Raw genomic sequence first — 26,020 nt, forward strand, 5'->3', positions numbered from 1 at the left:
GAGCCTCCATTCTGCTAACATGCAGGGTCCATGAATTCATGAGGCATGTCATACATGTCCAGCCATTCGATACAATTTGGTATGAGACTCGTCTGGCCAGGCAACATGTTTCCAGTCATCAACAGTCAAATACCAGTGTTGACGGGCCCAAGTGAGGCATAAAACTTTGTGTCATGCAGTCATCAAGAGTACACGAGTGGGCCTTTGGTTCCGAAAACCCATATCAATGGTATTTTGTTGAATGGTTCACATGCTGACACTTGCTGATGGTTCAGCTTTGAAATCTGCAGCAGTTTGTGGAAGGGTTGCACTTCTTTGAATGATTCTCTTCAGTCATCACTGGTCCTGTTCTCATGGGATCTTTTTCCAGCCACAGCGATATCAGAGATTTGATGTTTTACCAGATTACAAAATTGTTAAGGCTTTCGTGTCCACTTTTTTATACCTTCACCCCTCCCCAAGGAAATAACTAATATTTCTGAAGGCCAGGGTAGTCTAATGTCTCTTTATTCATTGGTAAGCCAAAACATTATGACAATTGAAATTTAACCCTGAAATTCAACTTTAAAGTAATGGGTATAGATGTACAACCTACAGTGACTTATGATAATTTGTGCCAGGTCGGGACATGAACCTGGATTTTCTGACCATTGCAGGTAGTTGCCTTACCACTTAGTCTACGAGCGCATACTGCCCAGACTGACCAAAACCTCCATATGTCACACACTTATCTATTTCATCTTATAGATTGTTAATTCAATCTCCCTTACTCACACATCTTGTGATTTCTGTGCAGGTTTTCGAATTAAGATGAGAAGTCATTTTCGAAAATGACAACAACAATCGGACTTCTCATTGACTCAGTTCTAAAACCTGCACGTGAATCTCAAGATGTGTGAATGTGGGTAATTGAATTAATAATTTACAAGAAGAAATAGAGAGGCGTGTGACATGCAGAAGTTTGGGTTGGTCTGGGGTGTGTGCTCGGATGTAACACAAGAAGGAAAGTATATAAGTAGAGAAGAGGGGAATGGTGAATAATTTTAGTGACAGTACAGGCCTCTAATGGTGAAACAATTGATATAAAGGACTTGGACAAAAGGCAGATTGTTATGGCACGGTAGGTAGGACTGAGCACCCAGGAGACGACAAAGCTGGTCAGCTGTTTGCATGCTGCTGTCATGGGTATCTGTAAAAAGTGGTTGGAAGATGCTGAAGTCATGAGTGAGTGACAAGCCATTAAACACAGGGCTGCGGAGCAGTCAACACCTCTGTGTTCCTGTGTTGACCCAGTGATATTGTCAGTTGTGATGGCAGTGGGCAGAGTCATTGAGATCCAGAGTGTATTCACCATGGGACAAATGGAAAATCCAGGAAAAATGTGGGAATTTTTTTCATCTTCGAACAATCCAGGGAAAACTTGGCAATTTTTTAGAATTGTGTGAATTTTTAATTGTTTGTTTTCAGTTAGATTTTTATAATTTTGACTAGTAAGAACTGAGACTCTAACAAAGAATTTTACATTAGCCTGCTACTACAGAATAATACTATAGGAATAAAACATAAATGAGACACTAAACCCAATATAAAACTTTAGTTGCAGAGAAAATGCATATTTACAACAAAACATGGTACACAAAAAGCAGTTGACAACAGCATAATGTGTTACAGGCTTTAGGATGATGACAAAGCGATACTTCATAACAGCAAACTGCTTTTGATGAGCATAATGTCACAACTGTTTACACTGGTATCAGGCCACAGGAAGATATTGTTGCTGGTGTTTTGAGAAACATTACTTTCAAAGTAAATTTTCTTTGATGCAAGATGAATTATGTTATATGTGAGAATATGCAATGTATTTTGTAAGTCATGGAGCTTTTGAGTCTCGTTTGAAACTTAACACTTTGGGTACCAGACAGGTAGAAAAATGTTGGACCCAGAAGGTCAGTCATTTATGGCGTTATTTAAAAATTTAATGGCATTTTTCTGTTTGGTATATCTTAAAGGGTGAAACAAACTAATGAAACCAAACTTCAAGGTCAGTTTTTCATATTAATTTTAGTTCTTTCAAAGATACAAATTATGCAGTAACAATGGAAAAAAGTATAATTATCCTAAAGCAAGTGCAAGGTGAGCTCTTGAGCAGTTGCACATGTAATTGAATTTTATATGGAAAAGTCAAAGTGTTCTAGCGTGCAGACATATATCGCAATCAGAAAAATTCCAGTTTGCTTCTTTTCTGCTTGTTTTGGAAGTGAATTGTCCACCTTCTCCAAATCATGCTCCAAACAGCTCTAATATTCACTGCTGCTTCTTTCAAAGTAATTCTATAAGCAGACAACAGAAGGCAGCACCTTTATATTAATTTAAAACATTAACTTTTCCTATTTATGTGTTCAAGGTGCTTAAAAATGGTGTTGCTACTGGCTGGCTACATCATATCACCTATGCTCTGAATATCTGCTGTCATTGACTGGCAAAATAACATGACATGAGCTATGATCAGCTAACAATTGTGCATCACACAGCCCAATCTTGTTTTCAATGCTTCAGAAACTACCATGATGTGTCTGGTGGAGTTTGTATTTATTCTTCTTAATATGAAAATATATAGTTTACAAACTGCTGCACATCAGATCTTTACAAATAATGTTACTTTTTGCCTGTTTTCACTTCCTAAATTGTCAGGAAATTTTATGCCCATGTATGAAACCTTTACCATTCAAAGGGCTGATGAGTTTTATAGTTCTGATGTAAAGTACATTGTCACTTAATACAGAAAAAATCTATTTTCACCTAAGAAAAAGTGCATTTTTAATTGAAAAATCCAGCAAAAAGCTGGGATTTTTTTTCTTGCCCACATATACACCCTGGGATTGGACTATGGATTGGTGAAAATGTGATATCTGACTAATCATGTTTCTCGTTACACCACATCGATGGTTGTGCCTGCGTACACGTCATCCAGGTGAATGGCTGCTTTAAACATGTACCATGCCACAGAAGCATGCTAGTGGAAATATAATAGCCATGGGGAAGGAGAGGGGACGGGGGGTGGGGGGGGGGGGGGGGGGGGTGTCAGGGAAGCAGTCACATGGGCTTTCATGGGACTTGGGTTTATGCTTACTTTACTTTTTTGTGTCAAAAAATTTTTTTAGGTTTTTCAACTCAGTATTGGGCCACATCAAGTACCCCTTTCTTGTTAAGCTGTAGGTCATCAAGGATACATCTCATGGGGCACCTGGAACATTGTAGCTGATGAGCCATGACCTGGACTTCACCACAGTCAGTTTTGTTGTCTGCTTCATTTTTAAGGCTCCAGTCAATTAGATTTGTGTTGAATAGCAATACACATTTGCTCTGATGTGATTCAATATTCTCCAAATATTTAAGTTTGAAACATCGGCACTGGTTATCTGTTGTGAGGTGGAGTAGTTCTTATTTAGCTTAGTAACAGGGAATCCATTGTGGGATTTGATCTGCAAGGTCTACATGAAGCATCGTGCAGGGGGTGGCGCTCATTGAAAGTCTGTTGAAATTTTTCTGTATGATCGTGTGCTATTCTTCAGAATTAAGAATCTGAGAATCCAGCCACTTTAAAAAGCTTTCCAAGTGGTGTGGGTTTCATGTATTCTGTTGTTAGATTGCTTGTGTGTAGGTTTGGACTGACTTTTTCAGCATGTGTGCAGCTGGACCATACGAGACATGCACATTCTGTTGTGGAAAAGGAAAGTGCTTGGGTAGCTGTTCTTAATGCAGTTCACCTGGCTCCCTATTTAGAATTTTTGTTAGTTTTCTCAAGATGTTGTGGTTATAATAAGAGGCAACTTGAAAGCTGTGCACGATGTGAACAATTCCAGAATGAGATTTTAACTCTGCTGTGGAGTGTGCGCGCGCCAACTTGACATTTCCTGCCGCATCAAAACTGTATGCCAGACTGAGTCTCAAACTTGCGATGTCTGCCTTTCATGGGCAAGTGCTCTATTGACTGTGAGCATTATTGCAGGTCAGCTGTATCCCTTCAAATTTGAAGTGTGCCTGACAGCAATGTCAGTTCCTAGCTGGGTAACTGTCCGTGTCACGAGGTCAGATTCATGATACAGTGGTTTGTGGAGTACAATAGTGAACTCGTATTGATGTCACGAGCAGGAATTTGCCCGATGTGAACCCGATTGAACACATCTGGGATGGTCTCGGACACGAGCACCGTGCTGACAGGTGACTGGTGAAAAATTTACTGTAAATGTTAGGCCTTTGGCCTGTGAATAGGCAGCTGGTGATACCATATACCTCTAGATACCTACCAAGGACTTGTAGAATCCATGCCACACAGAACTGCTACAATATTGCATTCCAAAGGTGAACCAACACAATATTAACAATGGTGCAGTTGGCTGTTTTGAGCAGTGAATGCTAAAAATGTCAAATGTTTTTATACTGTCATTCAGTGTTCTATTTAAACTGCCATATATCGTGCTGGATTCAATTTTAAAAAATGGAAAAATTACTACTTATCCACAGAAATGTGCAGTTTATTATGTAATACCCAGACTGTCATACTCCTTCACTTTAAACTGTTTATAAGTGGCGATTTAAAAATAATTAATTTTAAAAATAATATAAATTAGATTTATTTCCATATAGTTAACTCTGCATTTGATTTAAAAGCCGCTCACTAGTGTCCATAAAATCTATACAGAATTCTGAATAAAAAGTCGTAAGAAAAATTAAATTCGTAGTATAATTTACAGTCTGCCTGATATATGGAGTTCTGCGTAACCATGTAATTGCCTTAGACGGTTTTGTGCCCGTATTTAGTAAGTACGGTATAAGACATCTTATCTATTGTGACATTCTTCTATTTTTAAATTGGGCTGGAAAAGTAGCAGCATGCTGAGATATAAATTACCTAGCTGAGCAATTTGTTTTGGGTGACAGTTAGTTGAAATGACACTGCTGTGAAAAATAGACTGAAATATTCGATTGCGGTAGATTCCACTGGTGACATGTGCTGTGGTCCAGGCATCCTGTGAACTGTGTGTTGGCTGTAGTACCAGCTGCAGTGTTTCAGATGCAATCATTTCAGTATACCATATATTTTCTGTTCCGTCTTCAATTTCAATCAGTATACCAGTAAGAACATTACTTTCACTAAAGTACTCTCTATCACTAGTATTTTTCAATAACTCACAATTTTCATTGTTGAACACATTTTATAAAAAAAAAAAAACTGCAAAAGTGACTGAAATCAAGAACTACAAACATTAACTTAAAGAAAAATAGCACGGAAACAATATTAAATGACAGTACTGCACAAAAACAATGGTGTGATGTCAACAAATGAACAGTGCCGTAACAGAGTTACCTATTGTCAATATATCACTGCACTGATACCCAGAAATTGGATTAACTGTTCGTGTACACATAAACTGAAATGTCGAATATCAATACCAAGTGTCCTAGCTGCACCTAGAGATGAATTTTGGTAATGTAATTTCTATAACTTGTGTAGCTTTACTGGTACTACACTGTGAGGCTTTTAAATTATTCATATGAACTCTCCTTTAATCCAGGGTGGGATGGCATGCAGTGTGACCGCCCCTGCAGCCAGGAGAAATATGGTAAGAACTGCTCTCAGAAGTGCCACTGCCAGAATGGTGCTGCCTGCGACCCACAGAAAGGTGAGTCGTTGATGAATTTTTAAATGTGGTGAGGTAAGACATTCACTATTTAGTTGATGGATGGTCATATTTATGTAGCATATTTCAGTTTGACCCAAAAGGTTTGAGGCTCCTTGTAGAAACAGAACTCATGTGTGAAAAAAAGGTTAATTCTCCCTCAAGTAATTTATCTTTAAAACCATTATATTTATCTGTTTCAAAAATATGAGACATGTCCAGAAATTAAGTGCAATTAAGTGTTTAAAAATTGGTAATCCACACTATTTGAATGTAGTTCTCAAAGCACTGTGTAAACTGTGGGATAAGCAATGAAAATCTTAAGGCCCCAAATTAGGTTTGTGAATGGGAAGGTTGATGATGTCCAGTCACACGAAGCCAAGAATTGCATTGTGATGTTGGGTGTGTGGCGAGGTATATTACTGTACAAAAAACACACTGCTTTTGTTAACATTCCCCTTCTTTTCCTCTGTGTCATCTGTAGTTTTTTAGGGTTTCAGAGTACCCTATAACATTAATTAATGTTCACTGTCACAAAAATGTATTGACAAGAATCCCTTTATGGCAGAGACTATGATTTTTTGGATCAAAGCTACAGTTTTGAGTTTTTTTCACTGGTGGTGGGGATTGATGCAACCACTGCATTGATTGTCTTTTTGTCTCAGGTATGTAGTGGGCCACCCACATTTTGTGGCCAGTCAAAGAATTACTATACCTTCCAGTTTGAAGTGTTCAAGAAATTCCTATGGAGAAGAGATTCTGTTGACTTTGTGCTGATCTACGAACTGGCTTAGTACCCACTTCACATGCAATTTTTGAAAACCAAGTGTTCTGGTAATGATTTCATGCAGAATAAATTGAGAGATTCCTGGAAACATTGAGGATTATCATGAATCATTTCCTCAAACCTGTCCATTTTATGTCATAATTGAGGAATGCCCACTCCCTTATTCATCATGAACATTCTTCTGCCAGCTTCAAACTCGCACCACCACCACTTATACACATTAGTGTAATTCATCACATCACCCCCATAAACAGATTTGATTTCTTATTAGATCTGGAATGCTGCATTTCACTTTGCAATGAGGCACAGATTGTACTCCTCACTTTGCAGCTCTTGGGATTTGAAATAGACATACACACTTCAGCGTTGCACTGCAACAAGACTGTTGAAAAATCATGACTGTGCACAGCTGCATTACTCAGTTTTTTGTTATAAGAACTGAGTAATCAACTTACTCTTTCCATAAAAATTTTTAATAAAATTTTTCCAAATTTCTGTTTTGGTTTCCATGATAATGTGCCCAGATTGGTCCTTTAACCAAGGAGCCATTCTCAGTTTGTTTTCATAAACACTGGTTTCACATAACCCAACAGGAAATAGTTACATGATGTCACGCCGCAAGATGTTCATGGCCAATTTCACTGACGTCGATTTGTTGTAGAATCATGGAACACATTTTGTGTTCAGACATAATGACCTTTCTAGACTCTGAGAAGCTCATCTGCAGAAACCAGCATGGTTTTAGGAAACAGCGGTCATGCGAGACACAGCTGGCCCTCGTGCATGATATACAACTGACTATAGATACCGGCTCCCAGGTTGATGCCATATTTCTCGACTTTCGAAAGGCATTTGACTCAGTTCTGCACTGTTGCTTGCTTCAAAACGTGCATGCTAGCGGGCTGTCCAATGACATATGTGGCTGGATTGAAAGTTTTCTAACAGACAGAGAGCAGTATGTCGTCCTGAATGGGGTGACTTCAATAGAAACAAGTGTAACTTCAGGTGTACCCCAGGGCAGTGTAATAGGTCCACTGCTTTTTATGATTTACGTAAACGATCTGGTTGATGGTATTGACAGCAGCATTAGAACGTTTGCCGATGTTGCTGTAGTCTACAGGAAAGTAGTATCACATGAAAGTTATGAACAAATCAATGAGGATTTGCGGAAAATAAATGTGTGGTGTAACAACTGGCAGTTATCTCTCAATATTAGTAAGTGTAACCTACTGTGTATAACAAGGCAAAAATCCACATTGATGTACAAGTACAAAATAAATGTCCAGTTTTTGGAAGTGATAACATCCGTCAAGTATCTGGGTGTGGCTATTTGAAATGATCTCAAATGGAATGATAAGATTACACAAGTAACCGGCAAGGCGAAGTGTAGATTGCAGTTTATTGGTAGAATCCTGAAGTGATGCAGTCCTTCAACAAAGGAAATTGCTTACAATACATTAGTCTTTATGGGACCCTTACCAGTTGGGTCTGATTCAAGAGATTGAAAAGGTCCAAAGAAGAGTGGCAAGATTTGTGACTGGTACATTTGGCCATTGCAAGAGTGTTACAAATCTCACTGAATCTTTGAAGTAGGACACACTTGCAGATAGAAGACTCGCTAAACAGAAGGGGCTGCTCACTAAATTCTGAAATCCGATCTTCGCCGAGGATGGGGAGCATATATTATTACCACCAACTTTCAAATCGCACAATGATCACCATTCAAAGATAAGGGAAATTACAGCTTATGCTGAGGTGTTCAGACAGTCTTTTTTCCCTTGCGCGATCCACAAGTGGAACAGAGGTGGGGGAATATGACTTTGGCACGAATTGTGCCCTCTGCCGCACACCGCTTGCTGGCTAGTGTAGTATATATGTAGATGGTCAGTTCTGATCTCCACGATATGAGGATGACATGACACAGTACTCTGCCAACCACTATGAGGTGCATGGTAGGGGGTATGTCCCACTGCAGCAGTTATAGGGGTTTCTTCCCACTCCATTCTCATATGCAGGAAGAATGATTGTTTGAATGCCTCTGTGTGATGCAGTAACTATTCTAATCCTGTCTTCATGATTACTATTTGAGCAACATGTAGTGGATTGTTGTATATTCCTAGAACTATCATTTAAACCTGGATCTTAAGATTATGTTTATAGACTTTTGCGGGATAGTTTACAGCTATGTTCAAGAGTCTTCTAGTTCAGTTCCTTCAGTATCTCTGTGACACTCTCCCACAGATTAAACAAATCAGTGACCATGTGTGCTTCTCTTCTCTCTATACATTCAATATGCTCTGTTAGTGCTATTTGGTATGGGTTCCACAGACTTGAGGAACATTCTAGAACAGGTAACATGAGTGTTCCATAACCAATCCCCTTTTTAGGCTGATTACACTTCACCAGTGTGCTACCAATAAACAAGTCTACCACCTGCTTTACCCACAACTGAACCTATGTGATCATCCCATTTCATATCCCTATGAAGTGTTACACCCAGGTATTTGTATGAGTTGGCCAATTCCAGTAGTGACTCAGTGATATTATAGTTATAGGGTATTGTGTTTTTTCATTTTGTGAAATGCTCAGTTTTATATTTATGAATATTTGAAGCTAGTTGCCAGTCTTTGCACCACATTGAAGTCTTATCAATATGTGACTGAATATTTATGCAGCTTCTTTCAGACAAGTTCTCCTTACTTTCAAAAGCATGCTTGTGGCAGGGTTAATACAAATAATGCAAATAATTGTAAAATTTTGTTTCTTGTCCTCTTCCCAGGGCTTTTATGTTTTATTGACATTTTCCACAGTACATTTTCATCATTCAGACCAGAAGTACCTCCACAAACTTCTTCCAAATAGATGCTAAGTTGTTAGTTGTTACAAATTTATTAAAAACTTCTCATTACAACTCCTCATTAAGTCTGCTCTGTACAGCCTCATGCCTTGGCAGTGTCAGAGCCATAACAAAAAAAACTCTTAATTTTAATCCCACACTTACTTTGCTACTTCATCTACTCCTAATTTTGAATACATTCTATAATAACATTGCCATACTCCACATTTCCACATTTACCACGTGCATCTTGGAAAGACATGAAGGTGGCTATATGTTGATGATTATATATATACACACACTCATCAGTTTTGTTGCATTGGATATATACTGCAGCAACTCTCTCAAACAGAAACTTTTTAATTGATCCTTATACACTATCTGATCAAAAGCATCCAGTCACCTATTAGTGGGCATTAACATGGGGTATGTCTACCCTTCAGTTTTATGACAGTCTGAACTCTGATGTGGACACTGAGTGAGGTGTCTGAATGAATGTCTGTGGGAAAATGGCAGTCTATTCTTCCTTAAAAGCCAAAACCGGAGATTGTCATGATGTTGGAGGCTGGCATCTAGAGTGAAATCAGTGTTCTAACTCTAAAAGTGCTCTAACGGGTTCATGTTGAGAGTCTGGGCTGGCAAGTCTATTTGAGGAATGTCATTCCCACAGACCATTGCCTCACTGATGCTGTGTTAAGACAGGGTGCACTGTCATGTTGATCCGATCATCATCTCCGGACTGCCCCTCTACTGTACACAGTAGACTATGCTGTAAAATGGATTCATGTCCTCCACCATTTAGCACCTTTGTAAGCACAATAAGGGAGACTCATCCTAACCACAAAAAATACCCCATATCGAAGCATTATTACCTCATCAACTGTTGGCATTGCACATGATGTCAAGTAACATTATCCAGGCATTCTGTGCATCCAAACCCTTCTATCAGATTGCCACAGGATAAACTATAATTCATCACTACAAATCATTTTATCACCCGCTGTCCCTTTACGACACCTCAAATATCACATACCACTGACAACAGAAAAGATTTATGAGGAGGTGCTCAATTATTATATCTCATTCTTTTTAACTCTCTACACATGTTGTGCTAGCTGAACCACTGGTACCTCTATGGAACTCATGAGTGATTCCTTCTACTGATTCTGTGTGATGTTTTACAACCATGCTATGCTATGCAATGCTTGACATCCCTTTCCATTGGTATATGTGGTCAACCTGCTCTTGACTCAGCTGTAGCACTTCTTTCAAATTTCCATTGCACAGTCATGCCACCAACAGACAACTTGGGCAGCGTTAGCTGGGTGAAATGCCACTGATGGATTTGTTACTCAGGTGACATGCAATGACTGACCCATGTTCACAGTCACTGAGTTCTTCTGAATGGCCCGTTCTTCTGTCAGTGCTTCTATACTGAAAATAAAATACTGCCTGTATCCTTTTATACTGGTGGATCTGCCTCTCATGACGTCTAGTGGTCTGCTCCACATTACGTAGGGGCATGTGGATAGTTTTATCTGATAGTAGATGCTGGGACAGTGACAAAACCTCCATAAGAGTTCTGCTTTTTCCGTTTTACGTGCAGGTTTCACATCTGAGATAGGTATGTTCATACCATACCTACTAAAGATGTATGAAACATTTATTAGGGACACTACCACTTGCTGCTTCCTCCACACGGATGTGGTATGTGTGGAATATATCGTGCTGTTTTGAGGGCAATACCCATTCTGCTCAACTGATCCTACAAGTCCTTTGCCATCTTTAACATAATTAAAATGTCAACAGCAAACTTAAAAAGAATTTATTTCGTATCCCTGAAGTTTATGCTGTATACTAACAATCTTTATTGTGATGGAACTCAGTGAATTTCCTTTAGAAAAAGTGTGAGGTAAGTTCTTGAGCCATTTCTCATGTAATTGGCTTTTCTATGGAAAAGTCAAAGCACTCGACAGAACATTATTCGGCCAGGTAACTCAGGAAATATTCAGTGCAGAGCAGTGAAATTTATAATTATTTTATCTGGGTAAAATCTGGAACTTTTTTTAGAATTTCAGGAACTTTTCATTGTTTTAATTTTCAGTTAAACTTTTTAAATTTGTACTGGTAATAGCTCATACCCTAAGAAATAATTTTACTTCAGCTAGCTACTGCAGAATAATAATGGAGCAATAAAATATAAGTGAGAGAACAATACCAAAATAAACCTTTGGTTGCAAAGAAAATGGACCTTTCACTATAACAAACCACAGTACACACAGAAGTATCTCCCAACAACAAAATGTTTCAAAGGCTTTAGGACGAAGTCAAACAAATTACTTTCAGTGAGCATGGCATCACAGCTATTTACATTTCTAACAGACCATGGGAAAATATTGTGAATGGTAGTTTACTTTTAAAGTAAATTTCCTTTTACGTAATTTGAATTATGTTACGTGTGATGAATTTCTTAAATTGTGGAGCTTTGGAGCCTCATTGAGAACTTAATAGTTGAGGACCAGTCACTCAGCCAAACTTCAGGCCTTGAAAGAGCAGACATTTACACCAGTATTAAATTTTACTGGCACATTTCTGTTTGCTATATCTTAAAGGGCAAAACACAATGTAAAAGACCAAGCCTCAAGGTTAGTTTTTCATAATTATTTTAGTTCTTTTACGGATTACAAATTATGCAATAACAGTGGAAAAAGGTATGATTATCCTTTAGAAAAAGTGTGAGGTAAGTTCTTGAGCCATTTCTCATGTAATTGGCTTTTCTATGGAAAAGTCAAAGCACTCGACAGAACATTATTCGGCCAGGTAACTCAGGAAATGTTCAGTGCAGAGCAGTGAAATTTATAACAGTGCTTGTCAGGAATATTCAGCTGCTGCAATTTAAGCTGTGCCCTTGGGATCCTGCATAACCACACCCTTGGGAAAAAACAGGCAAACATTTATGATGCTCACTATTATATATGAAAGCTTAGCTTTTCTTGTAGCCATACTAAATGTATTTTAATTTAAACCATTAACTTTTCCTATTCGTATACTTCACAGTCATGTTGTTATTGGCTGGCTACATTACATGTCCTATTCTTTGAAAATTTGCTGTCATTGGGTGGCAAGATCACATGACATGAGCTAGGATTAGCTGACAAAAGTCAATGGCTCAGTCTCAGTTTCAGTGCTGCAGAAGCTACTGTTGTATATTTGTTGAAATTTGTATATATACTTTTGTAATAAAAAAAAAATATGCAAATTACATGCTGCCATATTCAGATATCTTTCCAAAACACATTGTTTTTTGCTGGGTTCCATTTTATGAAGTGCTGAGAACTTCTACCTAATGTATAAAACCTGTATCAGTTAAAGGATTGATAAGTTTTATATTTATGAGGAAATGCATATTCTCACTTACCACAAAAAAAAAGAGCTTTCATCTGGTTTTTAGCATATTTTCACCCAGAGTATTATGTATTTCTAACTGGGCAATCTGAGGAATTCTTTATTTCTTGTCTGTGTATACATCCTGTAATTACCACATTATGAAATAGTGTTGATTTCAAAATATAAAAAAAAAACTGCTTATGTGGGAAAATGACTTTCCATAAGAAATTCACATCAGCTGTGGACCTCTACTTAAGCTCACAGTTACATTGCCTGTGTGTAAAAAAGGTGAAAGAAACCTCCCAAATAACTACAGACCCATTTCAATAGTACCAATCATATCCAAGTTAGTAGAAAATTGTGTGCATAAGCAGATATACAGGTATTTTGAAACCAACAAAATTTTAAATGAACAACAGTTTGGCTTCAGGTCACACCTATCAACTGTAAAGCAGTAGAAGCTTTGGTGAGCAATGTTTATGAAGGGTATGAAAAAAGGGTATCAATGTCTGGAACACTTATTGACCTAAGTAAAGCATTTGACTCGGTGTCACATGACATACTCATCAAAAAGTTAAAATACTATGGCATTGAAGATGATACACTCCGTCTATTCAAATACTATCTAAGCAATAGGTTACAACTTGTATATGCAAATAAGCAGAGGTCAGAAATACTCCCTATAGAAAGAGGAATACCCCAAGGCTCTGTTCTTGGACCTTTTCTGTTCATTGTCTATGTTAATGACTTCTCGAATTACATACCGTGTAAGAACATACTATATGCTGACGATATGACATTAATAAGTACAGGAGAGAACTTACAGAGTGTACTGGACAAAAGTAGAGAAATGTTACAAATGGCTAATTACTGGTGTCAGGCTAACCAGCATAAATCAAACAAAAACAGAAGAAATAATATGTAATCTCAAAGTAACTAAAAATGAAAACAAAAAAGGGAAATTACTTGGACTAATCATAGACCAAAAGCTCTCATGGCAAGGACACAGCAATTATCTATGTAGTAAACTAGCATGAGTACTTTTCTTACTGTATAAATTAAGAAACAGTGTGAGCAAGCAATTGCTACTCCACTCGTACTATGCTTTTTTCATTCCCAACTGCAATATGGAATATTGCTTTGGGGTAACTTCCCAGGGACTGAATGTATTTTCAGGTGACAGAAGAAAGCAATCGGGCGCATGGAAGGGTTAGCACCCAGAGAGCCCTGCAGAAATTATTTTAAATCTCTTGGCGTAATGACAGTGCTAAGCATGTACATATATAACTGTTTAATATATGCCAGATAAAATCTGAAAAAAATTGAACATGAGATGTGATGTGCATGCACACAGTACAAGAAACAGTCACCTGCTGGTCTTGCATTCCACAAGACTTGCTGTAGTCCATAATAACTATAAGTACTTAAGCATAAAATTTTTCAGTAAGTTACCATGCTCAGCTCGTACAGTACCACTAAATAAATATAAGAATACATTGCAAACCTGGCTAAAAAACAATGAATTCTATACAAGTGAAGAATTCTTAGAAACTAATCATCAAAATATACGTTTTACCTAAAGTTCTTATGCGTGTATTTAATTATTGTATACAACATTGTTTTATATAATGCTGAAGAAAAGGTCTTTAGTTCCTTTTCTCCCCTTTCTGTAACTATTTGAATATCGTACTGAAACTAAAACCCTCTGTAAACTTTGACAAAGCCAATTGTATGAAAAATACTGAAAGGCTAATAAAAATATTCTATTCTATTCTACATGCAAAATATTATTGATAGGAAAAGTGCACCTGTGACTGCAGGCATAAGAGTGGCAAATCTGAAATGTCCGGTGTCTAGGTACGTGCACGTGCCGCCCCGGCTACGTGGGGGAGTTGTGCGAGCAACCCTGTGACTCGGGCTGGTTTGGCCTCGGTTGTACACAGCTGTGCCAGTGCCACAGCAACAACAGCATTAGCTGTGACCCAGAGACCGGCCGCTGCATCTGCAAGCCTGACTGGAAGGGTGAGTTCATATCTTTGTGTGTGTGCCCAGAATACTTACTCAGCTCTATCGGCACAGTTCTATAGTATGACTTGCAGCTTTTGATATACATAAGTAATTGGGCTACACATGGCTCTGTTTAAAAGGATGGTTTGATGTATGACTTGCAGCTTTTGATATACATAAGTAATTGGGCTACACATGGCTCTGTTTAAAAGGATGGTTCGATGAAGTCGTAGGATCAAGTCGGATGTGTCTGCTGCCCACAATTTATCACATACGTGTCTGAATATCAGATGTTACCTCAAGTAGGACTGCCTTGTTCCACATCTTGACCTAAAAGTGTCCTGAATCACTACCTTGAGTGCACTCCTTAAAAAATGCCTGTCTTCACTTGACTCCAGTTGTATTCCACCACTACCTACTTCTCATTGGCTGAAGGACATCCCACAAAATTTACATTGTCCTTGTATTCTTTGTATTCTACAGACATGATTTGAATCAGTTTGACCACTTTCTGTGCTAAATTAATAAATTATAACAATATTTAATAAAAAGAATGTTATAAACTTTTGCTCATTGTCAGACTATGTACAATAACTATAAATAATTATTTTATCATAAATAAATAAGCCAGCATTCTTGTTCATGTGTGTTCATGTTAAATGAGAGTAGAACATTATTAAATATTACTTAATGCTTACTTTGGCCTGTTCTTCTAACGCTCTTTTCAGTGGCACCTAATACATGCAGTTGATCACTTTTAAACTACAATGGTTTTTAATGTCAACTATAATCAATATTTAAGTAAAGTTTCTGGGAAAAATAGTAAAATATTCATTAAATATTGAGACAGGTATTTCTGTTTCCTTGTGGGGAATACAATTTTCTGACAGGCATTGGCATTATGCAAAATATATGAAATGTAATAAATCAAGAAATAGAATAGATTAACGGATGATAGCTGAAGTGCTACGCTATCATCCAAGACATTGTTTGTTGAAAACACACAAAGCATTTAAGTGTTGCCAATTTCAAGATTTGTTGTGATGATATCCAGTCACTATAAATTTTAACTACCGTAGTATTGTTTCAATGGATGCACCTCAGTTTTCTAAAATTGCAGATGTATTCAGATTTTATTACTGAAACTTCAAGAGTTGTAAGTAACCATATTTCAGACTGCCTTAAACACTGCCATTACAGGTACATCTTCTGCATTCCTGTCATGTGAGCAACAGTCATCCAAATTCTCCCTGTTCTGGGGTTACCCATATCCACCAATGTGCTGAATGCCTTTGTACCACGTGGAGCAGCTGAGTAGCCTCTTTGTCATACTGACACGTACTCAGCCGAGAAGCAAATTCATCTCCCTTCAGTACTGACCCTAGATGGCCAAATAGTTCACTTAAATATGTGTAACATTACAGGCTGCATCTTGTGAACTCATTTTATGTTTCCATACCTCAATCAATTGCTTATAGGATCAATTTGTTGTTCACCTGTTTGCCTGAGCTGGTCGGAGTAGCCGAGCGGTTCTAGGCGCTTCAGTCTCGATCCGTGCAACTGCTACGGTCGCAGGTTCGAATCCCACCTCGGGCGTGGATGTGTGTGATGTTCTTAGGTTAGTTAGGTTAAAGTAGTTCTAAGTTCTAGGGGACTGATGACCTCAGATGTTAAGTCCCATAGTGCTCAGAGCCATTTGAACCATGTCTGCCCGACTGTTAAGACCCTTTTTTTCTCAGTAATGGTTGGAGGTATAAAGTCAAAATTTATTTCAAATACCAATGTCTATGGTCCCTTCGTGGGGTAAAAATTTAAGCTTCTAAGTCAATGCAATCAATGATAACTACCATCTGTAAAGACCCCTGTTTTCAGGAACAGGTAGAAGTACTAACTTAAATTTTGTGTCAAATGCTAAACTCTACATCCCTTGGCAGTATAAATAACTGAAGCTTCTATGTGAGTGCTATCAAAAGACTGGACAGTTCCATTAGTCACTAAATGGTGATGTAGGTAGTAATGTAAGATTGTTTTAGTGAATCTCTGTTCAGGCTCTTTGAGGATTTTTGAATTTCTTTTTCCTACTTTTGATAAAGTCAACTAAATATAGACTTCTTCTTCTTCCTTTTTTTCATCCCTATATTAACTGTATAGCATGAATTTATTTTCATTTTGTGTCACGTATGAAGGACATTCAGTAAGTAATGCAACCCATTTTTTTCCTCAGCCAGCTTCAGTTGAAAAATGTGACATTTATTGTGAGATATTGTGGAATAACCCCGCTTCAGCTCCTATAGTTTCATGCAATTAAGATAGGTGGCAGCATTACGCGTAGCATTAAAAGTGGTGTCTGCAATGGATGTCCATTCCAAATAAGGAGTCTTGACAGGAAATCAAAGCATTGCAGATACTCATAGGTGCTTGCAGAATGTGTATGGAGACCTGCCTGTGAACAAAAGCACGGTGAGTTGTTGGACGAGGTATCTGTCATCATTGTAACAAGATTGTGCAGACCTGTCCCACCTGCCACGTGCCAGATGGCCACATGCAGCTGTGACTTCTGCAATGTTGAAACGTGCACACACACACACCCATCTGAGGTGACGAGCCGATCACACTCGAACACGTCGCTGCTCAACAGGACATATGTGTCGGTAGTGCTGATGCACTTGTCCACCAGTCTGGATACTCAAGGCTGTGTGCCTTCTGGGTTCCTCACCACCTAACAGATAACAATAAAGACCAATGAAGGACTGTCTGTGCGGAATTGCTTGCATGTTACAAAATTGATCTTGACAATTTTTGTCAAACATTGTCACAGGCAAAGAAACATGGGTTCATCACCTCGAGCTGGAAACAAAATGACAATCCTTGAAGTGGCACCACACCACCTTTCCCTTTCCCTTCCCCTAAAGAAAAAGTTCAGAGCCACATCCTCATCTAGTAAACTCAGGGCGACGATCTTCTGTGACTCTGAAGGGGTTATTCTGTTCGATGTACTCAGTCACAGTGCAACGATCAACTGTGAAGCATATTGTGCTACCCTCAGGAAATTGAAGAAATGGGTTCAGTACGTTCGGCACTAAAAAATGGAAATGAACTTCTCCTTCTGCAAGGCCTCACACAAGTCTGTGCACCCAAGATGAGCTCACAAAACTTTTTTGGGCTGTTCTTCCTCATCCACCTGACAGCCTAGTTTTGCACCTTCCAACTTCCACGTGTTAGGCTCACTGAAGGATGCACTCCGTGGGGAGCAAAGCAGTACACGGATAATAGAGATGTTATCGATGCAGCGAGACGTCAGCACCGGCATCGATCGGTAGAGTCGTACCGAGTGAGCGTACAGGCCCTGCCAGTAAGGTGGCATAAGGATGCTACATTGAACAGAGGTTATGTTCAAAAATACACTGTTGTAGGCAAAACAGTGGGGAATAATTTGGTGTGCTGGAATCCTGAAAAAACCAGTCTGCTTTCAGAAAACAATGAGTTGGAGTACTTATTGAGGGCCCCTCATATTTCATAAGTACCCGTTGTATTGCACTGTGTGTAGTGCAGAAATATTTATGTAATGGTCACTATACCAGGTGCTTTTGCTAAATGTGGACAACCTACAGTTAACAATCTCTGAGAAGATAAGGAGCAATTATTTATTTATTTCATGTTCCATAGACCCAGTTAGTGAGTCAATCACAAGGGTATGGAATGTGTCAAATTGTACAGGTTTCAATTTAAACTTACAATAAATACAAGGGAGATTAAATGCCAAATTGTACATAGTTTAAGTAAGACATACTATAAATACAGTAACAGAGACAATGTCAGCTAGATAACATAACAACCATCTAACAGAAAAAGGAGTTTCAAATAAAGGTTATAAATAAGAGCACAAAGTTAAATCAGATATTAGACCTACAGGACTAAATACAGGTACAGCCAATCTGTTGTTACAAAAAGTGTGATAATGCTCAATGCTCAATAAAAATTGAATTAGTCCTAGACACAATAAGTTTAGTGATGGTATACATTTTCTTTCAAATATTGATCCACAGTATAAAGAGATTTCTCTGTCAGGTAATCTTTGAGAACTTGTTTAAATTTTGGCAGTTCTGTACGAACACATTTGATATGTAGTGGGAGAGCACTGAACAGCTTAATGCTGGAGTAGTAAACTCCTTTTTGTACCACAGTGAGATGTTTCATTTCGACATGTAGATTGTTTTTGTTTCTGGTGTTATAGCCATGGAATTTACTGTTGCCATGGTAGATAGAATAATTTTTGCACACAAAGGTCAGCAAGGAAAAAATGTACTGTGAGGCAGTTGTTAGGATACCTATCTTTCGAATCAAATGCCTGCAAGAGTGTCTTTGATGGACCCCACACATTATTCTGATAACTTTTTTTGGCAAGTGGTTGGTTCCCCAGTAGCATATGACATCAATGAGTGGAAGTAGGCAACCTTAATGGTGTCAGCTTCAGCCACTGAAGAAATTACCCATAATGGGACATATGTCCAGAAATGTGCCCCAATGGACATATACCCAGCTTTTTTTAAAAATAAAATTAAAAAAAAAATCCTAGGTCATGGAACACATCAGTACCTGAAATTACAACATAGAAATAATAATAGACAAAATAAAATGTTTATGAACCCAAAAAGACAAACCATAAGTTTATGTAAACACAATCTACAATATAACACAGGACTCAGAATTTTTCAAGAAACTTCTCGACAGAGTAGTTACCCGAGAGAAAATTCTTCAATTTCAATTTGGAAGTGTGTGGATTACTGATAAGATCTTTCAATTCTTGTGGTAGCTTATTGAAAATGGATGCAGTAGTATACTGCACACCTTTCTGCACAAGAGCCAAGGAAGTGCAAAATTTGAACTGTTCAGTTTCACTGATCATATGCCCATTCTGTGAAATTAAAATGTTGGGTTTTGTTGAATTGTGTGTTAGAAACTGTAAAAAATGAGTCCTACTATGATTTAGCTTTATTTTCTACAAGCCGTGAATTTATGTCACAAACTGCTCTATTTGAAACAGTGCCAGTGTTGCAAATAATATGCTTTACTTCCAAGCTAGTGTCATTAGCAAACATAGATATTTTAGAATCACTTGTATTACTAGAGGGTGTATCCTTTATATAAATAAGGAACAGGAGTGGCCCCAGCACTGATCCCTGGGGCACCTCCCATTTGACCATGCCTCACTTACACCCCACATCATAGCCATCCTCAACACTGCGGATAATGGCCTTTTTCTCTCTGTTGTTGAAGTAAGAAGTGAACCAACTGTGAGCTACTCCCCATATTCCACAATGGTCCAATTTGTGGAGCAATATTTTGTGATCAACACAATCATACACTTAGTTAAATAAAAAATTATGCCTAGCATTTGAAATGTTTTTTTTACTTCATCCAGTACCTCACAGAGAAAAGAGAATATAGCATTTTCAGTTGTTAAACAACTTCAAAAACTGAACTGTACATGTGATAGCAAATTATGTAAAATAAAATGATAAATTATCACTACATACACAGCCTTTTCTATAACTTTAGCAAACACTAGTGGCATAGAAACAGGTCCAAAATTGTCTACGTTATCCCTCAAAATAGATGATGGTGTGCTTTGTCCCCTTGAGGTTCTCAGCACCTACGTTGATGAACTACATGGAGAGTCCATGATAACAAAGAGTGGCCCTTTATTGGATAAAGTAAATTAAACATGCATTGTATCACATATGCCTCTACTCATTAAGTTTTGAACCTTACATAAACATGTAATACACTTCAACATTTCAATCATTTCATCACGTGCACCGCTATTGGTCACTTCATGTAAGAAGGTGGTCCAATTTTTCAGTTGTTCTGTGCATCCCCCTCCACTAGCCACTGGTGGCCAATAATATTCGTTCTCTTTCTGAGAGGCTAGCAGAGAGTTATAGCTAGAGAGCAAAAATTTGGCTCCTACATGCTGCACTGTTACTGCACTTTCCGACAACCAAATTGTTCATTCAACTATCAGTTTTTTTGTTTCCTTTTGTTTTTCTTGCAGTGGTATAGCTGTGGATGTGCATCTTGTAAATGTTTGAGTGTGATTAAAAAAAGGCAGGTGACAACAATAAACTTGGAGTGTTTCACAAGCAGGCAAGGCAGATTGTTTACTGCATTTATAACTTTTTCAAACATGAATGTAAAATTAGGCCTCCTATGGTTGACATTGGAAAACACAAGAACAAACTCCAGAACCATGTGGTGTTGGCAAGAGAACTGTAAAGAGAATTGTAAAGAAAAGTGTTAGAGCAGTAGGAACCATAGAAACAGTTGGAAAGCACTGAAATCGCATGGAACCTGTAACACCAACAGATAGTTTTAACAAGGATGTTTCAAAGTGCTCCTGAATCATGAATGCCAATCATAACAAAAATGTGTTACAGTTATGCGGACTTCAATGGTAAGTGCTTTGTTAAGGTAAAGAATTTTAAAAGATGTTGATTCCAGACACGTTATGAAGAGAGTTTTTAGTTCAAAGAAGTGACCCATAGGTGCAGCATGAACTATATCCCACATAAAGATTCACGATACTAGAGAAGGAGGTAGTTCAACAGTGTATTATCCTGATGAAACATGGGTCAATTAGAATCATTCAAAGATGATCTGCTGGAAAATGAGTGATGGTACTGGCAGTTTTAAAGTTCTCATAGGGATAAGTTCTCGGAAAATTATTTCTGAGAATAAACTCGTATTTACGTGCAAGAAAAACAGCAGTGATTACCATTTGGCAATGAACACTGTCGTAACACGATTCACAATTCTTGTCATACCTTGCTTTGAAGTTGGCCATTGCCAGTTATAATTCAATTGCTACAGAGAAAACACCAAGTAGAAAAACCAGAAACGCAGATATTATTCCCGGCTTAAAAATAAAAATATTAAGCACCGTATAAACCAGACTTGTGCTGATCTCCTGCAGCTCATTCATTTACACTGTACAAGTCACATGACAGAAAGTACAAACTTGATTACCTTGCATGTGAATGGGATCATATAGTTTTGAGTTTACCCACATGTCACTGTCATTGTAGCCCCTTGGAATTAATTTGGGCAAAGGGTTTTAAGGCCACATGCGAGAAAAAAACAAAACATTCAAGATAACGTACAGTGAATCACTTGTAGTGAGGCAACAGACAACATCCCACCTGTAGCGTGGGCACAGACTGTGTGGTAAGCTGAAAAGCTTCAGAAAGAAGAATTTGACAGGGAAGTGAAGATGGATATAGGCCTTGAACATATCGTCATAAGTTTACAATCATATTGGTAGGAAACAGACTCAAATAAAAGTGATGGTGGTATTACAATGTAGACTTCAGAACAAAGTAATAATATTTCTTAGTTTTAAAGACTTGCGGTTAAAAAATGTGTTTGTCAACATATCAGTTGCATACTACATAATAATGAGATCTTCCTAGCTTTTTTGATTAGGACTTTGTATCCTTTTATTTATACGGACTATAATGCTCAACATATTGCCCAAGGAGAAGTTAAGCTTCTCTCACCATGTTGTAAGCCTCTGTCATTTTGAAGGTACAAACTGGATGAGGCCCTAAAATGACAGTACCTGTTACTTGTTGAGATATCAGTGGTATACGATGTTATTGGTCAGATTCCCTGAAGTTATTTGCGGATGATGGTTAATCATTTACTTGTTCAGTGGACTATAAATGCTGTCTCTCACTGTAATATTGAACGTGTTAATGCCCATTAACAATGAAAAATATGACAGCTCACTGACCATTTTTACAATAGTCTTTTACATTAGTCTTTTCTACCACTAATTCTTTTTTACATGCAGTGATTACACTTAACTGTCATCAAACACACACACACACACACACACACACACACACACACACACACACACACACACACACCTTACACATTTTTAAAAACCATATTGAATACAAGCAGTTGTCAAGCAAATATAATGATTTTGGTTTGTGCTTGAAGTTAATTTTGTTGTGTATTAAATTTTTACTTATAACACAGTTCAAATCACAATGAACAATAATTATTGTAAGTAGTTTCAATGTCATTTTGAGAAAAGTTGTACTTCACTTCTTCACAAAGCTGTGTCAACTGTTCTCACCTCCTGACATCATGCAAAGTAAATCTGTGGAACAGTGGATGTGAATTAATATTTCTCTCATGATGATTGATTGAAATTGGTTTTAATATTTATTATTCCCCTCATTGATTTGAACATATAATACAATGTACTGTTGGCGAACGAGCCTTACTGTTATCCACAGCAATGCAGTTTGGCATGCACAGCTTCCTTTCCTCTCCACCTCTATGTGTGGAAGTGCCATCCTAGGTGACGTGGGCTTTAGTAAGATGCAAAATATCAAGCTGGTATGCAATCTCTTGTCACACATTCTGTAACATGTCTGGTGTGATTGTGCCAGTGGCATCTCTGATGCATTTTTGCGGTGTCTTGATATCAGGAACTGTTATTCTGTACACAATACCTTCATGAAGCTCCAAAGAAAGAAATCTGAGGTTGTATTTTCAGTGGATCTCAGGGGCCATGGTGATTGTGCCATCTCTCCCAATCCACCTGTTGGTGAAAGTTTCATTAGAAAATCAGACTTCAAGAGCCCAATGTGGGGGACTGCCATCTTGCTGAAAGATGGTAGTGCTTTCCATGTCCTGTAACTGGGGGATGGCATAGCTCACTAACACGTCTAGGGAAATACATCCACTTGCGTTGCTTTCGAGGAAGAAAACTGCACCAGTTATTCAATCACGCATTAACCCACACCCACATTATCCTTTTGACTGTCCCAAATGTGTTCTTGTATGACATGAGGATTTTCTGATCCTCAGATACAGGTATTATGGTTGTTAACTGAGCCACAAACATGAAATGTAGTCTCATCAGAGTAACACACATGCTTCAAGAAATCACTGTCCTCATCCAAATGGTTCAGCAAATTGTTGACGTTTTGAGTGATCATCTAGTTGTAATACCTGAACAGTTTGGTCATTGTAGGCATACAATTTAAGAAATTGGTGAACTACTTCATTCTCTGTACTGTTTCACACTTGAAGCTCCTGTGAAACTTGTTTAATAGATTTCTGTGGTGACTTCATGAATTTGAACCAAACTGCCTGCACAGTCTCTTCCAAAACTGATGGTCTGCCATTGATTGTCCATTTCTGAACAACTTCATTGCAAAAAAATTTCCATCCATGTTCTGATTAACTTGATGTCTTTCTTTCTGAAATGATACACAAATTTTTACTGCACAGTAATTGACAATTTGGTTTACACATTGGGCTTTCTCCTGGGGTGAGACCACCTTTACTGAGCAAGGTGTTGCAATCGTTAGTACACTGGACTTGCATTCATGACGACAACAGTTCAAAGCTACGTCTGCCCATTTTCATTTAGGTTTTCTGTGATTTTCATAAATTACTTCAGGCAAATGCCAGGATGGTTCCTTCGAAAGGGCATGGCTGACTTCCTTCCCCAACCCAATGGGACTAATAACCTCACTACCTCACTGTTTGGTCCCCAACCCCAAATCAACCAACCAACCAAACCATTTTTATGATATAGGTCACACATTGCTCCTTGTGACAAAAGTGTTGAGTCATACACAGCTGTACAGAACCTCCACGGGTTTCCTGGTAGACGTAAAAAAAAAAAAAAAAAAAACCATTATCATAAATGTGCACATTTTTTCATTTCTGTTGCTTGTGTGTGTGGGGGGGAGGTGGGGGGGGGGGGGGGGGGGCAGGTGTTTCCTACAGAACTGTTGAGTAACATTGGCTCGGTGTTATCTCTCCCATAACAGGTGTGAGCTGCGAGACCCAGTGCGAGGATGGCAGCTATGGGGAGAACTGCTCGGAGACATGTCTCTGCCACAACAACAGCTCTTGTGACCCGCAGACTGGGGAGTGTGTGTGTGCAGCTGGCTGGGATGGCCCCAACTGCACGCAGCACTGTGATCCCGGCTTCTACGGCCTGGGATGCAGGCAGAAGTGCCCTGAGCCCATATTAGGTGGGTTCAGTGCCAGCTGTCTGTTGCTCTCCTGTTGTTTTACTATTTTTGATGACAACAAAGGTTGCTTACAGAGAGTGAAGTGAGTGATTGCAACTTGTTATGTGTGAAGCTCTGACTACTGTTATTCTTAATAAGAACTGTCACAGCTGTATTAAGATACATTTTTTATGTCGCAACCGGTTTTGTTCAGTGAACATCATCAGTTGACCCACAGCTGAACAAACCAAAAATTAGGCCAAAGACTAGAGTAGCTTGTACTTTGTAAATGATATGCAAGCCACATACACTGCCAACAGCCATTGTCAAACATTCTCACAAAATTGAGCATGCATCGTGACTTGGAAAACTTTAGGGGGGCTCCAGACATGTGGATCACCAATTTTGATCAAGTTTTTCAATGACATTCTATATTAAAAAATAAGAAAAAGAGATAGGTGTTTCACCTTTTTGCAAGACATTCATTAGGTTTTGAAAAAATTAAGATAAAAGTTGATGATGGAAAAACATATTTTCAATGCTATCCATCGAAAGATCATCTAAAAACCAACATTTTTATTAATACAATAAGGAGACCAAAGTTAATAATGTTCGGGTTATTAACATTTTTGTATTTTCATGCTGTAGCTTGGATACCCATCATTTTTTACATCCAGATGAGCAACATCCGCTATTGAGCAGCCAAGGCATTACACTACCAACCTACTGGTCATGGTTTCTTTTTTTTCTTTTTTTTTTTTTTTTTTTTTTTCAGTATTTTTTTTCTGTGTGTCTGATAACATTCTAATAATTGGGATACTTTTATTTTTATTTCTTTGAAATAAGACTTCAGGGTGTATGATTAATAATGAAATAAGTATTGGGTTGGCACATAAATGTGTAGTGTTTCTCCACAAGTTTAATAAACACAAGAGAGACACAAACAGAGACCTTAATCTTGTATAATGTATTCTGCTTCACTATTTACAACCTTCTGACAAAAATGAGGTAACTTTTTGTTTCCGTGATTGTAGAGATCACATAGTTTTCAGATGTACAACTCATCAAGCCAGGTTTGGAGCTTATTTTCATCTCGAAAGGAAGTACTTTCAAGGTTGTTCAATTGAGAGTGGAGAAACTGGAAATCTGTGGGTGCAAGATCACATGAATAAGGTGGGTATGGAATGGCTTCCCAACCCAATTTCTGTTGTACAGCGTTTTCTGTCAGTCTAGCAGAATGTTGGTAGGCTTTATTGTCGAATAGCATCACTCCACA

At 38.2% G+C, this 26,020-nt stretch overlaps 1 protein-coding gene across 1 annotated transcript in view; it reads left to right on the top strand.

Annotated features, from left to right (window-relative positions):
• Window positions 1-26,020, top strand: part of LOC126428354 (protein draper-like) — a 216,633-nt gene that overhangs the window by 134,634 nt on the left and 55,979 nt on the right. The window contains exons 11-13 of the mRNA XM_050090285.1: window positions 5,577-5,684; window positions 14,549-14,713; window positions 24,559-24,765. Coding sequence (XP_049946242.1) covers window positions 5,577-5,684; window positions 14,549-14,713; window positions 24,559-24,765 — 480 coding nt within the window. The remainder of the gene's footprint in view (window positions 1-5,576; window positions 5,685-14,548; window positions 14,714-24,558; window positions 24,766-26,020) is intronic.

Source organism: Schistocerca serialis, chromosome 12 (assembly GCF_023864345.2).
Source record: "Schistocerca serialis cubense isolate TAMUIC-IGC-003099 chromosome 12, iqSchSeri2.2, whole genome shotgun sequence".
Classification (NCBI taxonomy): domain Eukaryota; kingdom Metazoa; phylum Arthropoda; class Insecta; order Orthoptera; family Acrididae; genus Schistocerca; species Schistocerca serialis.